The sequence below is a fragment of the Sturnira hondurensis genome, unplaced genomic scaffold (genome assembly GCF_014824575.4).
Source record: "Sturnira hondurensis isolate 20B ecotype Veracruz unplaced genomic scaffold, ASM1482457v3 Scaffold0011378, whole genome shotgun sequence".
In the NCBI taxonomy this organism is placed as follows: domain Eukaryota; kingdom Metazoa; phylum Chordata; class Mammalia; order Chiroptera; family Phyllostomidae; genus Sturnira; species Sturnira hondurensis.
Window position 1 is genome coordinate 8,084,267 of NW_028084009.1, and position 17,285 is coordinate 8,101,551.

Here is a 17,285-nt window from a genome sequence, read left to right on the forward strand (position 1 = left end):
TTGACAAAATTTGCAAATTGGCAACATCCCTCTGCGTTCTCTCGATCTGCCACATGCAGTCAGGTCTCCGGGGCCCCTTGGGGACTCCCGAGGCCGAGCGGGGAGCCCAGCAGTGGTGTGTCCCCAGGGTGGCCAAGCCCGAGACCAGACCCCACCATGTGCATCTGGATTTCACTGAGGTTTTGGCCACCCCCTCCAAGACGCTCAAATAGCTGGCTCACCCGCATAAAGGGGTGCCCAGGGACCGTCTCCGTCCTTGGCTGTCCCCCAGGTCCACCTGGTCAGCCGTCCAGCCTCCCCAAGGACAGCTGGCTCCCCGAACACCGCGACATTCCCACTGCCCTGGGTCTAGGATTGCGTGGCGTCCCTGGAAGCCACAGCCCACACCAGCCAGTGTCTGAGCCCGCCCCCCCCCAGACTGAGCCAGCATGTGCCCATGTAGCCCCCAGCCCTCGCCCCGCACCCCCAGCTGCCCGCAGCCAGACAGACTCCAAGGCTGGGAAGCCCCTGCCCCTGCCACTGTCCCCCCGGCCCCATGCGGGGCTCTCCAACACACAGAACTCGTGTGCACGCGACACTCTGCTGGGACCATGCCTGAGAGCCCCGACCAGACGCCCGCAGTGAGGCCACGTGGCACCTGCTGGGGACGGCAGCCCCTGGACCCCGCGCGGCACTGAGTGGCCGCGGAGGGCTCCCAGCTCAGGGCCCGGAGCCAGACCTGCCCTGTGGGTGCCGGTTGGACTCCCTCCAGGGCTAGGCCGGGCAGTTCCACAGGACAGACAGCGACAAGCTGTGTCCCCGGGACCCCTGGGGGACCCTGCTGCCGTCGGATCCTGCTCTGGGTGCACAGCAGCACCAGGGTGTGCCTGGGCCTGAAGGTGCCTCTGGCCAGCAGGACGCAGGAGGGGGCACCCTCAAGGGGCGGTCCTTGTACCTGGTCCACTCAGGGTCCCCAAGGAAGGGGGACGGGTGCCACTGGCCGAGGCAGGACTCAGCATCGGAGCCCCCTGGGCCAGGGGAGTCCCAGGTCACGAAGGACAAGGAAGCCAGCCTGCTCCTGGGGGCAAGTGTCCCCCTGCTCCCCTGGGGGTTCCGGGGCCGCTACCCCTCCCATGGCCTGTCCCTGTTCCACCGTCAGCCTCTTTCCTAAACAGCTCTGGCCTTGAGGTGAACTTGAGCAAGGGTGTGGGCGAGCAAGGCACACGGGTGTCCCCACTGGACGTCAGGGTTCTCCCCCAAACCAGACCCACCACCAGCTCTACCTGCTCACCCAGAGCTGGGTTGCAGCGGGTTCTGTCCACTCTGCCCCTGGGCGTGGCTGCCCGGGGTGCGGGCAGGTCACTGTGTCACCTGCTGCGTGTCCGGGCTCCCTGCCCAGAGGAGGGGCCCGGGGCCCCCACAGCCCTAAGCTGTGCTATGCAAATCGTCAGGTGGAGAGCAGTCCCAAGGCCTGGGCGTGTCTGGGGCGTATCCAGGGGAGAGTGTGCTGGGGGTCCGGGCAGGGGGAAGGGAGCTGCTGTCCAGTTTCCGTTGTTTGGGGCCGGCTCACCCTCCAGGCGCAGCTCCAAGTGTGCACCTGGCTCAGGAGCCGGTGGCTGTGGGCCCTTCTCTCTGAAATCCTAAGGCCTCCTGGGCTGCCACTCACTCACCTCAGGGACGGCTGTGCCCCGCCTGGCCAGGACTCGGCAGCCCTTGCCCTCCGACCCCTCACTGCCCCTCTGCTGAGTCTGCAGAGAGCAGGGACGGAAACGGAGATGTCACTTCACAAGCTCCTCCACTCCTTCCCCTCCTCTGCCTCTCGTCACTGCCAGGGGCCTGGTTCCCTTGGGCTGAGGCTACAGCAGCCCACTGGGGACACGGACAGGTGCCCGCCCGTGCCCTCCCTGCTCCCAGACAGCTGTACCTGCTGACTCCCACCCCGCAGGCCCCAGGGCCAGAGGAGGACGGCACCCACCCGCTCCCAGATCCACGCCGGAACTCTGTTCCAAAGCCAACGCGTTGGCATTAGCTAAGCGTACAGTGTCAAACGTCTCCCATGTAGCTTGTAGACACGCACCCCAGCCCGGGACCCACCGGTCGCAGAGGCCCAGCAGGGGCGGCGGTGCACAGCCAGGCTGAGGTGTGGCTCCCCTCGGGGGCTTGTTCTGGGAGCGGGAAGGTCTTGCGCCGCAGGGTGGCGTGTCAGGAGGCCCCGGCCTTCGTCAGCGCCCGCCCTGGCCAGGGCCTCGCTGTCTGCCAAGCAGGTCTCCATCTGGTGTCTGGCAAATCCCCAGTGTCAGGGTAACGGCCACTTGTCAGGCCCAGAGCTGCCTCAGCGTCCCTAGTAGGAGCCCCAGCCAGCACTCGGCCCCTGGAGAGGACAGCTCCGCTCTCTCTGAGGTCCATGGAATGACAGGAATGACGCGGAAAGCGTGACAAGCCCCTGCAGCACAGGTGTCAGGCAACGGGGTTCACGCCCGTGACGCAGGCGGGGCGGCTGGCGGGGCCGAGGACCTGCGCCCGTGCCTGTACCTGGGACGTGTTCTGCTTTTCCTTTCTGTCCTTATCCACGCGGGGTTTTTTTTTGCATGTTTCTTTTGGAAATGGACAACACGCGCAGCAGCCCGCATGACCGTGGCTGCTGCGGGAGGGGTTCTGGAGTGTGATGTGTTCCCGCCGCAACGCCGCGTCCCGCGCCACGAGAGAGACGTTCGACTTCTTTTGTAAACGTCCACAGCACAACTATTTTGTATTGTTGTTTGTATCATTTTGTACCAAAAAAGAAAAAAGAAAAAACGAAAAAAGGGAAGCGCATCAATGTTTTCCATGTGTTTTCAGTGCCCAGCGTCGGTCTCGGTTCCGAGGGAGGCAGGCCCTGCGGGGTGCGAGTCCGGCACGGGGCGGCCCCGGCACGCGGCTCTGAGGAGTAAATAAAGTCCCCTTCGAAGCAGCCAGTCTCGCCTGCCTTGTTTTGTCCCGGGTTCAGAAGCCAGCCGCGCTCAGGGCAGCGGGGCGGATGAGCACAGTGGTGCTTGGCATCCACGGCAGCACCGTCACTGGGCACAGGGTCCTGAGCATCTGCTCCACCCAGGGCCCGGCCCTGGGCCCCGCGAGCGCAGAGGGGGACACAGGCAGACCCCTCACCCCTGGGAGGCCCAGGGAAAGCACGCGGAAGAAAGCCCACGCGCCCTGTGTCTCGGCAAGTAAGCATTCTTAGTCCAACGCAAGGTTAACAGACTGTGGGACGACGCACACATGTCCCCGCCCTACCCGACAGGCGAGCCTTCGTGAGACCGTGGAAACCTGGGTCAAACTTACAACCCTCAGGCTCCCCCTCACCCCAGGCTGCGAACCCCGATTCAGGCCCATCCACCCCCACCCCAGGCTCAGCTGTCCTTGGAAACTCTCTGCCTGGCCATGCCTGGTCAGTATGACCCAGCTTGCCCTTGACCCCTGGCCTGAGTTGAAGCCACAGGCGGAGCCACACTGCAGAGCACCCCCGCCCCAGCCACCCAGGGTGCTAGCCCCACAGAGCACCCGAGCAGAGAGGCCAAGGGGCTGCCCCTCACCCCGAGAGCCGCCCGGCAGACCTGGAGCTGTCCCGGGGGACCGGGACACATGAGACTTGGGACCAAGCAAGAAGCCCCCGTGGCTCAGGTCAGGGTGCCATGGTGACTGTCCCCTCCCACAGAGACACAGGTGGCCGCTGCCGGCAGGTGGACACCGTCACCCCAGGCCTGGTGTGTCCAACCTGGGAGCTGCTTCGCTTAAGAGAGATGTGAGCTTCTACTCTGACTCCTAACTGGGGGACACACAGCGCGGCCCCCGCCTCTCGGCTCCTGGCAGGCACCCACCTCCCGGCCCGTCCACACCAGGCCTGGGAAGCTGCTCCCGCAGGTGTGCAGGGCCCTCCCTCCACCTGCCCAGCAGCTCAAGTCTCTGGTGCCCCGAAGCTGCCCAGACCCTGACAGCCCAGGCCAGGCTGGGGGCCGGTGACAGAGGCAGGATAGGGCTTGGCAATGTCCCTCGGAGGCGACACCTCGGGGCTGGGTGCGGGGCCGCTGTCACATACCTGCCAGCACTGGAAGCCTGGACACAGCATATTATAACAGCAATACAAGCCACGCTCTGACCACACTCTGACTCGCGGGGCCACTGTCCCCAGGAACACGCCACACACGGGGCACCTGGCTCACGGGGCTCTCATGGCAGCCCCCAGGACACACGGGCGGAAATGCAGTCCCCTGCCTCAGTGGGCCAGCCCCACGGCACCGAAGGCTGTGCAGGGCACACCTGGGGGTCTCCCTCCACCCTCCAGTCCTCGTCTGAAGCAGCCTCGTGGGTGAGGGAGGGGCCCTGGCCTGTCCCTTGGTCCCTGAATGGGGGCAGGACGAGTGGTCCCATCCTGCCAGCCCCTCCGTAGGCAGGATCCAAGCCCAAGGGCTCGCCAAAAGGTCTACCCTGGGCCACCCAAGAGACCCCCACTCCCACTGCCCTGGCTGCCCCAGCGGCCCAGCCCCCACCTCCTGGGGCCTGGTGGCAGGACCCTCGTCCTGACTCAGCCCTTGGGAGTAGCATCAGAATCAGAGGCACTTTGGGGGCCCATGGCCTCACGAGCATTAAATCATCCTGGTTGGCACTGGGCCTTGCCAGAAGGGGGCCCCAGGACAACAGTCTGGGCGCAAGGCCCTGGTGCCCACGAAGCAGGGTGGCCCAGGGACCAGCCACACACACGGCAGACTTCAGGCCACCTTCCTCACCAACCCCCTCCCAGCCCACAGGCTCTGTCAGCCCCCTGCAGGGCCCCCCCAACTCCCACCCACTCAGCCCCACACACTCACTGGTGCCCATCCGGGCCTGGGGGGGGGGGGGGGGCAGGGCNCTGGGGGGGGGGGGGGGTGCAGGGCGCTGTCCGAGGTGCTGGCCCTGCAGCTGTGTGGCACCTTCTGCCTGTGGAGGAGTAAACCGTCAGCTTGGAAGTTCAGCTGGACGGGAACTGGAGGGGACGGGGGGGGCAGGGGGGGGCGGGGGGTGAGGCCCGGCCCACCCTTGCTGAGCAGGCGATGCGGAGGCTCTGGCTGGGGGACTGCCTGTTGCAAGACTGGGAGGCCTTCAGGGGGCCAAGCCCCCAGACTTCTCTGCGGGAGAAGCTGTCCCACCCAGACCCCCGTGGCCCTCAGAACCCCGCTCCTAGATCCCTTGGAACCACTGAGCTGTTTGACGGTCACGTGCTGTAACTGGACCAGTCCCTCGGTCTGTCTCTGCCTCCTGGCAGGGCCTGGCCTGGCTCCTGACCACTGGCCTCTCAGTTTCCACGGTCACGGGAAGCAGCTGGGGAAGGGCAGGCGGGGAGGAGTCCCAAGGGCCTCAGTCCCCACAAAGGGACTCTGCCAGTGATGCAGGGAGGAGAGGAAGAGAAACTTCCAGAAGCACACTGACTGAGGAACCAAACAGGAGAGTGAGCTCGCTGCACCTGAAGCCAAGAGGGGAACTTTGCCTCCCACCGCCTGACTTTTCCTCCCTTTTACAGTTAGGAATGGTTGCCACGGAAACTGAGGCTGGTGTGGGACACAGGGTCAGCTGGGCCTGCCGGGAGGCTGCCTCCTGGGCCGTGACCAGCCAAGAAAAGCCCTGCTCCTGGGCTGCCTCGGGCCACGCCACAGAGCCACGTGACGCCAGCGCCAGGCGAGGGCTCTCCCACGGACGGCCCCAGACAGCCCGCCTCCACCGCATGTGACCTCTGCAGCTCACCTTGAACGCTGCTGGGCGAGTTTCCTGCATTGCTGAGAGGAGGACCTGCTGGCGGCTGACATCTGGGGGCCGGCACTCCGAGACCGGTGTCCAGCTGGCGCAACGCCCAGTGGCCCAGGCCTGGCCTTCTGACTGCACGGTCCCGATCTCTGCCACAGCCTTTGCCTGGCTTCTCTAATCCCCTCTGCCTCCCCTCTTAGGGACGCCTGTCCCTAGATTTAGGGCCCTCCCAGGCAAGAGACTATGAGCTCATCTCGAGACCCTTCACTGCATCCCACCCAGGGACCCTTTTTCAAATTCGATCATGCCACGGGCTCCTGGGATTGGGACCTGCTTTCTTCTGGGGGCCGTTTTTCAACCAACCACAATCGCCAACATTTAAAAAATCAAGGGATTTTACCACCACCCGCCCTTCTCTGTCCCCACCAGCAAAAAAACCCGGGCCTGGGCTCTCGTGGGAGAGCCCCAAGTCCGGGACCAGGGCTCTGGGGGTGTGAGGGGCTGCTGCCAGGCAGCCGGGCTCGTCCCTTGGAGGGCAGGGTGCCGACTCTCACCCCACACACTCCTCCCCTAGTGGGAAGAGCTGGGCAGCCCCAAGAGGGGACGTGCATCCCCACCCCCCACCTCCACATACCCCACCCTCGCCTGCTCAAGCCTCCCACCTCTCCTGGGTGTCCCGAGTGCTGGCCCCGACACACCCCACCTGCCCAGGCTCCTGTGCCCGGGCCCTCCGCAGCCCCCACCCATGCAAAGTCCGCTCTCCTCCCTGCATGCCACCCTGTGGCCCTCCCCCAAGGTGAGCTGTCACCCCCGGGTGGCCTCAGGGATCCTGCCTCTGTGCCCCTGCTGAGCCTGACCATCCCCCACAACCCTGCCATGCCAGGACCCGAGACAGCTGGCCCCAGGACCGATGAGCCACACCTGTCCGGGGCCCCATGCTTTGCTGGAGAGCATCACCCCTGCTCTGAACACCTGTTCAGAACCCCACGCTTTGCTGGAGAGCATCACCCTAGTTCACGTGAAACCGGACACCCCTCCAGCTACGCCAACACCCGGAGCCCTGCAGGCGGCGGGCTGCTGTGGGTTCAGGTGGCTGGGCCCAGTGGAGCCCGAGGAGCTGCAGTCCAACCGGGGACCTGAACCCTCACGGACAGACGGCGCTGGGCAGCCCGGAGACCCCACCTCACACATCGTGGTGGGGTCACATCAGGCCGGGGCCACCAGGCCCTACCGGGCACCTCACCTGGCCTCGCCCGGCAGGGCCCTGGCTCACCTGCTCGGACGGAGCCCCAGGGTCCACACGGCGCAGATCCGTCCACTTCTGGCAGGGTGGCCCAGATGGGGAGCGCACGCCGGGTGTGAGCTCTGCTGCGGCCCTTGGGCTGGCTGCCCGCCAGGCCTTCCTCGGAGGCGGGACATCCTGCCCACCCCTGGGGTGAGAGGGTGCCACTGCGGGTGCTGGAACCACCAGGCGTCGGAGCCACCAGGTGTCGGACACCGACTCTAGCACCGTGGCAGAGCCAGAGCGGCGGCCCGGCAGCGGGACCGAGAATTGGGACAGACAAGCAAAGCAGGTACAGATAAATTTGTTTTTAATAAAGGAGTTAATTTTCTTTCAACCCTATATAAAACAATAGCAATTAAAAACTTCATTTTCTGAAAGTAAAATATTTACATATGAACAAGTAACTGTGCAAAATTTACATGAAAAAATGGAAAGACGGGATTTCCTAAAAGACAAAATAAAAGGTGTAACAGTTCTCAGGTGTTGGTAAAAAACACTGACCACTCGGCTCACACTCACGCGAACCAAAGTCCGCCGTGGGGCTCCCACGGAGAAAGCCCAGGTATTTACAGTCATAAAAGTACTATCGATAGACAATTTAATACAATAACCTCTGAAAATATAAAGAACCAATTAGTATATTTGTAATAAAAAAATAGGTACAAAGAAGGGGCTTTGCTCTGGACGTCTGTAGAGGGGCCCACGGCTCACGTACAGTCTCTTAGCAAAATAATTCTCGTCTGTTTACATAGCCATTTCATGTCATGTGCCAAAAATTATGTACAATTACTGACAAAATACACCGACCATTTTTCAACACTTGATTCACACTGAGAAACAGTCTTTTGATGATTCTTCTCAACTTTGATTTTATTTCATCTAAGTTTTCACTTTTAGCTAAAAAACACAGTGCAAGTAAAATATATTTATGCTGAAAAGGTTTTCATCTCTTTTTAACTTTACAGCTTTACAAACTATAGCAAATAAAATGCATTTGTACAGATGCCGACCGCACACTCAGGGTCAGGAGCCGCGGGGCGCGCTCGGCCAGGCAGGGCAGGGGCTGGCCCGCGGCAGCCACGCGGGATCGTGTCCCTCGAGAACTCGGACAAAGTCGGGGAGGGGGCAGATAAATAGTCTAAAATCAGTTTGCTTTGCCAACTGACGAATACAAAATAAAATAAATGAAATGAGGTCATCGGCTTGCAGACACACACCTACGCGGGAAGTGGGGTCGAACTAAAACCAAACGCACAAATAATGTCGAAACCGCTAGGAGCTGACAGCGGGCAGCTAATTATTTGCTAAACGGTTCGGTCAGTTTTATATATGGCTTGTTTGGCAAGAAGGCCACTCAATCAAGGGTGAGTTCGGGTTTAACGGTCCGTATTTAAGAGCGCCCGTGGGCTTCTGTGTTCTTTGTCACAGAAACAGGTTTTCCTCCGAGTGAAGAGTTGACTTAGAAACAGGAATATAAAACGGTTCCATTGCAAAGAGGTGGCTGTTTTTGAAACAATATCCCGTTTGCGTGTTACAAAAAGGCGTACTCTGCAAATGTATAAAACCGTCCCCAGGCGCCTCCGTGGAGACGCGCCCGTCCTGTGCTACTTGAGGAGCGCTTTGTAGAGCAGCAGTGAATGGCTTGTCTCACGCTCATTCTCTAGACAGAATATGAGGTCCCTGAGGTTGACCCGCGTGATCCTTTGCCGTGTGAACTGCCGGGGGGCGCCCACACCGGAGCTGCCTGGGACCGCCGAGCCGGGGCCCGAGCCCTGGTGATGAGAAAGAAGACAGCCGAGTCAGTGGGCGCAGAGGTGGGCAGGACTAAGGGCGGAAGGAAAGGCAGGGCCCCGTGAGACCCCAGAGGGCACGCCTGGGGATACCCAGGCTCCCCTGGTGTCCGCAGGAGCCCCGACGGTGGAGGCGGCGACCCGCAGCCCCCCACCACACTGAAGCGCTCCACCAAGCCCACAGGGTGCGAGGCAGGGACAAGCACCCCGCGGACCTGCAGGGCCGGGTGCTAGGGCACTTGCTCCGGCACTTGCTCCCCACAGCTCAGGCCCCAGCCCCGCAGCCTGAGGAGAGAGGAGGTGGCTCCTGCTGGGCTCAGAGCCAGTGACTGCGACCCCCAGGCGGGCAGGGCTCAGGCAAGGGCGACGCCTGGGGCCAGCCATCCAGTCCCTCCTCCAATGACAAGGGCACATTCCCAAGGCCACACAGGCGGCATTCCAGAACCAGAGAAGCCGCGTGTCAGCCGGCCTGGCGAGGCACTCTGTGGGCACGACAGGTCCCCGTGGACAAGAAGGGGCCTCGCTGCTGGCCTGAGCGGGCTCAGGCCCACACCTTGGGCCGGGGAGGTCGGGGTCTCCGGGCTCAGAGGGGAGCCCAGGCCTCCCACAACCATCCGGGCGGCGCTCGGCGGCAGCAGCCTGTGGTCTCAGCACACACCACCTCCACTGGACCCCGGCGAGGGCCACCTGCCCCCGACTGGATGGCCTTCGTTTTCCCAAGTGGAATGAAAATGGAATGCCTGCACCTGATGGCTGAAGTTGCCCGTGCACATTTTAAGCACAAAACCAAGGTGTATTTTCACAGCATTTTCTCAAGGTTCAAGTTAGGAGCAGAGGGACGAGGCTGCAGTGCTGCAGGTGGCCAGCAGGTGGCAGGCAAGGCTGGGCCTGGCCCAGGGGCCTGGGGGACCTGTGTATCTCAGGTGTGACTTCCACAAAACTTACTCTCTGCAGGCCCCTCAGACCCCCAGCCACCCAAGGCCCCGGGGCCTCTGGTGACTGCTCTTCCTCATCTGAAAGAACTACCTGGGCTTCCTGGGCAGTTCTCCCGAGTGCCCACAGCGCCCCAAGGGCAGATTCAGGCGGGCCTGGAAAGGCTGCAATGAAAACAAGTAGCTCAGAGAAGGAACAGGCCAGCCCCACAGGCAGCTGGCAGCCAGCAGTGGAGCCGAGGCCAGTTTCAGACAGGGGCTTCGGCTCCCCCCGCAGTGCAGACAGGGCTGGAGCTCCCGGAGCTCACCCTGAGCCGGGGAAGCAGAGGCACCGCCTCCATGAGGGGCCGCATCTCTGACACTGCCCACCTGGGCCACGGTCGCTGTCCCTACTTTCAAAACTCCACTCGGCTGCTGAGAACCGGACAAGAGCGTGCATGTGCCGCAGGCCCAGAAGTTACAGGTGGTAAAAGTTGGAAATCAAGATAAACAGTGTCTTCTAAAAACAAAACAAACGCCCAGAGTCACAGACACAGAACAAACTTGTGACCAAGGGAGGGGGACAGGCGCAATCAATCAGGGTGGGCCCGGGCCACACTTCCAGTTAGGAAGTGATCACCGGGTGTGGCCAACAGCACAGAGTGTCGTCAACACTGCCGCACTACTCTGCCTGGTGACAGGTGGTGACAGGGCAGTCTTGTCAGTGTAATGCACACAGAGAGCAACCACATTATACACCTAAAACTAATGTAATACTACATGTCAACTACAGTTCTTTTAAAAAAACAAACGCTTCAATGCAATTAACTTTTAAAAATCAAAGTTGCCACCAAAAATTCTGACGGGCAACTAGCCCCAGAGCTAGACAGGGTGCCTCCCGACCAGCTCTGCACGGCCAGGCTCTGGAGGTCAGTGAGCGGGGGCGACCGGCGTTTCCCACGTTCCTGTGGACTTCTAGAGAGACCTGTGCTCAGGGACATCCTGCCTCATGCTCAAGTGCCCTCTAATCCCACGGGCGACTGCTCCCTGCCACACTGGGGTGCTCTGGCTGCAGAGGGTACAGCCTGCGGGGTAGGGACCCCTGAGCAAGAGGCCCTGGGCCAAGGCAGAGGACAGGTCAACCCACAGCAGCCCCAGCAGAGGCCCAAGGTAACAGAGAATCCAGGGACAGTGGCACAGTCCTGTACTGTCCTGTCCTGTCCCACAAGCACGGACTAGGGTGGACACAGTGACCCTGGACGTGTCATTCCTGCTCTGGAAGGAAGGGTGCCGGGCACCCCCTGCCCCCGGCGGGGTCTAGGAAAGGACGGGGGAAGGCGGTGGCTTCTCTTCAGGGCAGACATGCCAGGATGAGGGCCCCACCTCTCCGGTCAAGCCAACGGGTGGCCAACACTCAATGTGAGGTCGAGGTGGGGGTTGCACGGGGGCCCCAGAAGGGTGCACAGAGGCAGCCCACAGCAGGTCTGCAGGGCGGCCAGAGCAGGGGATCTTGCCAAACTGGCCAAGATTGCCCCTCCTCATACCGGGCCACCAGGACCTGTTCGTGACGCTGAGAGTGAGCGCCACACCTGTAGTGGCCAGGGCGCTACAAAGGGGCTCCAGGTGACAGGCACCGCTAACCGCTCCAACGTCCGGACTGACGGGGTCACCCAGCACGGGCTCCAGCTGGCCCGCCTGCCCCCACAACACTGTGTTCCCAGCTCATCTGCCCCTATCTCTGCACCCTCACACCAGCACAGGCAGTCCACGGACCCTGAGGCACCGCAACTGTGTCACAGGCACACACTCAGGGATGTGGCTTGAGAGAACAACCTTCACTGCCGTGGGCCACCCCTGCACCCCCCACTGTCTCCCCAAAACCACAGCAGAATGAGAAATAAACGTGAACGGCGTGGTCAATGCTCCATCAGAGGCTGGGAGGTGCCCACGCGGACAGGACAAGTGACAGAAGCCTTGTCCCCAGCGTGGTCTGCGGCACCCCAGGCTGCAGGGTGGACAAGAGTGGAGGGCGGGGGCGCGATGGTCCCAAAGCACCACGAGGAAGTCTGCCCTCCACCCATCTGCGCACCCTCAGCGGGCCTGGCACCCACACGGCAGATGGGAGGTGGTGGGGGCAGGGTGCCAGGATGGGAGGATGAGGGGGTGAGCCTCAGAACCTGGGGGTGAGCAGGACAGGTCAAGGTCCTGCAAGAGAACCTCACTGCCAGAAGACAAGCGCCCTCTCCACAGCCCAACCCAACAGCATTCCTGCCAGGCTCCCCCGGATGCGCCGTGCTGCCAGAAGAGGGCGCCAACCGACCGCCGATGGCGGAACAGACCCCAAACGGGAGAACCACAGCACAAAGTCAGAGGCGCGAACTCCACTCTCAGAGACATGGTCTGGGAAAACACTGCACGGCGAGGTGACACCTTCGACTATACACACACGTGAGTGTTCGAGAACAAGAAAATTACCTTCGATCGAAACTCAAACATGAGGGGAGATATTTAAAAATGGAAGGAAGGAAGAGCTGAACACAAGACACAGAAAGAAGACAGAAAAGACAAAAGTACCTGAGAAATAAGTGACTCACGGGGGGGGGGGGCGGCGCGCGCGGGGCATGACAGGCTTGGACAAGGACACACCTAGACAGGCTTGCTGAACAGCACAGGAGGCAAACAGGGCCTTGCACCCCAGGCGGCACCCCTCCTCCTAGCAACGTCGGGGGTCCAAACCCCTTTGTCTGCCATTGGGACTAAAGGAGCCATTCGACCCACTGGATGACAGGAACCGGGTCCTTTGAGGGAAGGAGGGCTGGCCAGGAGGAGCCCTGTACTCTTGCACTGAACTTGAGACCCAAGCATGAACCTGCAGCAACACAGGTGCTCTGAGGGGAATGAGGGGGTGTGCGAGGGGCCTGCGGGGCTGGGAGCGAGACCCCTGTGCAGGGGCCATCAGGACCCAGACCCGTCCCCCACGCAGGACTCTCCGACAGGAGAAGCCAGGGCTCCCTGGACTGACGGCAGGAAGAGTGAAGATAAGCCAGGAACAGTCTGCACGTGAGAAGGGGTCCCCCACATTGGGAGAGGGACACGCAGCGGCCGGCCGCTGTCCACACCGAAACACCCTCGCCACCACTGAACACCGACCCGGCAGCTCCAGCAGAGACTGAACAGTCCCGGTGGCTCCTGTGAGACACCGACGACAGAGAAGAAGCGCAACTTCACCACACAGTCCCGGCAGGACCCACCTGAACCACGTGCTCAGTGGTCACCAGCAGCGGGGCTCCCAACAGGACCCAAGTGAGGGGGACACAGACCGCTTCTGGGACAGTCCAGCACAACCACATAACCCGGACGTGACCACAAGGAGACATAAGGTCACTGCAAACTAAGGGGCTAAACCAAACAAGCACCCCGTACTCTCTCCAAGTGCCAAGGTCCAAAAAGACAAGGATGAACAACTGTCACAGGCCGGACAAGACCCTGCAACCAGAAAAGGGCGTGGGTGGAAAGAGGAGGGTGGGGAGCCAACCCAGGGCAAGTTGCAAAGACACGTCTGAGAAGGCCGTTAACTCCAACCCACAAGGACCCTGAGAACTCACTAGGAAAACCACCCAATTTAAAGTGGGCCACGACCTGAACTGACCCATCCCCGCAGACCACACACAGGTGACAAAGGAGCGAAGACGAGGCACCCATCGCTCGTCACCAGGGACGCGCAAACTAAACTCGAAGCCACCGCACTCTTCAGAGTGGCCGGACCCCAGAGCACAGACGACATCCAGCGCCGGGGACAGGGAGCCGAGGAGCCGAGGGGACGATCGGACCCCACCGGTGGGGAGCAGGGGGGGCACAGGTGGGGAGCAGGTGGGGAGCAGGTGGGGAGCAGGCGGGGCTTTGGCGCTGCTGCGCGAGGCAGCTGGGTGGCTTCTCACAAAAACCAACCAGGCTCACGTGACCCAGCAACCACGCCCCTTGGTATTTACAGGAGGAGCCGGCCGCCCCGCCCACAGAACGCCCCGCCCCGCACGTGGGCCTCACTGCAGCTCGGCTCCTGATTGACAGGCCCGGCAGCCACCCAGACGTCCTGCTGCGGGTGGGAAAGCCACGGGGACAAGGTTCAGAGCTGCTGAGAATGGCGCTGTTGAGTCTGAGAAGCCGCGGAGGGGCCCGAGACGCGCACGACGGAGTGAAAGGCGCCAACGTGAGAGGCCGCACCCCGTGTGCTCCCCACTAAAAGCAAAGCCGTGGAGATAGGGAGGGACCGGCAGGTGCTGGGCGTTGGGGGAGGCACGCGGGGGCGGGGGCAGAGGACTCAGGGCAGTGACTGCTGTGTGTGACACCGTCACCGTGAACACACGTCACCACCCACTCGCCCAGACCCACAGGGCACGCCCCCGAGTGTGACCTCGGTGCAAACCGCGGCCTCGGGGTGGCTGGGTGTCAGCGCAGCCTCGCTGACCCTGACGCCCGCGCCAGCTGGTGGGCTGGGCTCAGGTGGCCGGGGGGGGGGGAACAAGAAAACTTACGCACTTTCCCGAAACTGCTTTAAAAACTTCGTTAACAGATTACAAAACACCTTCTCCAGGCCCGGAGCAACAACGTGCACCAGAAAACACCGCGTCGGGCACACAGAGCCCTTAGGAGCCCCACGCGTCCACAACCAGCTCACGGGGCTTTGGAGGCCACGCTGTGCGGACGTGAGCCGACTGCACCCGGGAAACGGGGGAGAGGGACCTGCGCACCGGCCCGCCGGCCCGCCCCGAAAGGCGGCCACCGACGCGGGTGTCTCCCTGTCCTCTCTTTAAAGACGACAGAGCCCCGGGTGCGGGCAGACACGCGGAAGGAAGACCGTGGACCCCGCGCTGACCCCGCTGACGCACCACCTACGCAGACCCCGAGGTCCCACGCAGGCCCGGTCCGCACGTCGCTCCGCCGGGCCCCGCGGGAAGCGGCCACCTCGTCCTTCCTGCGGCAGTTTCTCCAGGCATTTCGCCCCCTCAGTGAGGAGGGACCGGCTGCCGGTCCCTGCCACGCTCGCTTCCCCACACGGGGACCCCGGCGTCAAGTCCGCAAACACACCCGAACCAGTGCAGGCCGGTTTCTTGCCGAGGTCACTGGAAAGAGGCTCCGGAGTCCGCGCGCAACGTGCGCCGGAACTTCCACAGAACGGGTTTCAAGTGCGGGCAGGAGCATGCGCACAGCATACCGCACGCACGCACGCTCGGCACGCATGCGCACGGAGGCCCGGGGCTGAGAGGCCGTCCAGTCCAGAAAGAACCAGGCTCCGGCGCAGCCGGTGCGGGGCGGGGTGTGTGGGTCTGGAGCCGCACACCGATAAAAACGGCACGCTGAAGGGGTGCGGCGACACTGCAAAAGGATATAGAAACAGTGTGCGGAAGCGTCCAGTGACCAACCTAGAAATAACCAGAGTATTGATTACCACCCACTGAACGCAACGGGAGACCCCAAGTCAGCACACTGGGCGACGGATGAGGCATGGAGACCCCCAACCTGGCCACCACCACGGTGTGCGGGCCCAGGCGGCGGGCGGCCAGGCAGCGTCTCCTCACTAGAAACCAATCGCTCCTAGAGCATAATGAACAGCCCGGCCAACAGTGGGTGACCGTGGCCAGATCACCAGGGTGGAAGGCCAGCACGGGGGCTGCCTGGCTGGTGACCAGAGTGGGGCACTGGGGCCTAACCCCCACACTGTCCGGTGGAGGACATTAACGAGGCATGTGCACTAGCCCCGGGAGAGTGAGAGAGATGTCGCCAGGACCGCAAGTGAAGCGGGGCCACGTGAGAGGGCCAGCCCGTGGCAGGACACGCTGACTGCCTGGGCGAAGGGCAGGCAGCATGGGTGCAGGCAGGAGACAGTACTGGCGTTTGGGGGTGACGGGCAGCAGCGTACCAGAAACTGTGCGTGTATGGAAACAATACAGCAACAAACAAGTAACAACACAAGAATAAACTGGTTTGCATACGCACACTGGAAACCCATGTTTGCCCCACTTTGTAAACGCAGAATGCACGTGTCCTCGGGGGTGGGCAGAGAGCAAGAGGGTGAAGAGGAAAATGTGATAGTGCTCAGAATTGAGAGTGAATGGGGGATTACTGTACTTCTGCAACTCTGGGTTTGAAACTTCTTTAAAAGAAAAACATTTGGAAAGAAGTCCATGGACATATTCTGGGGAGATCGTAATGGGCAGCATTTTTTAGGTTCTTGCCAAAGGCCCATAGAAAACGCAGAGCAACCAGAGAGTGACGCCAAAACCAGCAATCTGGAGCACAAAACCAGGGAAGATGAACCACAAACAGCCACACACCTGAAGGGTGTCCCAAAACTGCGTGGGACAAGTCAGGGGGAGGGAGCTAGGCACCGCCAGATCTTCACTGGGGAGCGGAAGCTAAGCTGGGAGGCCCTGTCCGCTCGCCCAGCAGCCCAGTGCTGGGAACCCTCGCAGGACCTGTCAGAGCACCCGGCTGAGCAGGAGGGGACAGCAGGGGCAGAGGAAGGTGCAGGTCCACACGGGTGGGGAGCCAAGCCACGGGCTCTCGGGGCATGAGCACCCGCACTTGAGTTCTACGGAGCCGGTGTTGGAGGAGCCTGCCCGAGTCACAGACTCCCTCAAACCCCACTGCCTCTGAAAGTGCAAGAAAACACGTTTACAAAAGCAAGCAACTGAAAACTATCAGAATCAAGTCCAACAAGAGACACTAGAGAAAAAGAGAGAAAAAGGAGAATAACATCTCTACACAACAAAACTACCAAAAACAGCTGAAAATTGTAATGTGTTCATTCAAAACAAGCTAAAGATGTTAAGGAAATAGTTACAAACATGAAAGAACAACAGAAGTCAGAATTGGCAAAACTTAGAAATAAGGTGACAAAGCCAAGAATTCAAGATTAAACTAAAAAGAACAACAAAGCTAATAAGCAAAACAAATACTATCTTCATGAGGAATTACAAAGGTGAAAAGAACTTAAAGTACAAATTTCTTTAAAAGGAGAGAGACAAAACGAGTCCAGGCAAAGGAGATACAAGAGAGTAACAAGACTCTCGGAAGAGGCAAACGAAGTCGGAAGAAGTCACTGAGTAAACGTCCCTGACCCGTCGGATCTGACGTGCATTGGAGGCGTACAGTCCACACTGAGAAACCCAACCCGGAACAAGCAACTCCAGCAAGAACAATAGCTTGAGGAAAGAGAATTCTCTGGGCATAAAGAACACATGGCGTACGACAGAAAACAATTATCACGAGATTTGGACGGCAGCACTTCGGCCCAGGAAACCAGATGCAGAGCAACACATGTAAGGTTCTGAAGAAAAGAAATGTGAGCCACAGACTCACACAGCCATCAAGACTGACCTTCAAATAGAAAGGGCACAGTTATCAACATGTGAGAATCTGGGCGGTGGTATCCCCATGAACCATTCCAAAACATCTGGTAGAGTTAGGTTCAGAAAAACAGAAGTCAACAAGCAGACTGGTCCCCAGTTTTAAATACAAAGTTACTTCCTGAACCGGATGTTAAAGGAGGCTAACAGGCGCAAGCAGCAC

General features: G+C 61.0%; 1 protein-coding gene across 1 annotated transcript in view; it reads right to left on the reverse strand.

The window, feature by feature from the left end:
• Positions 1 to 7,334: 7,334 nt before the first annotated feature.
• TAF4 (TATA-box binding protein associated factor 4) overlaps positions 7,335 to 17,285 on the reverse strand; it is a 49,319-nt gene continuing 39,368 nt past the window's right edge. Inside the window, exon 15 of the mRNA XM_037060008.1 lies at positions 7,335 to 8,787. Coding sequence (XP_036915903.1) covers positions 8,620 to 8,787 — 168 coding nt within the window. The 3' untranslated portion in view covers positions 7,335 to 8,619. The remainder of the gene's footprint in view (positions 8,788 to 17,285) is intronic.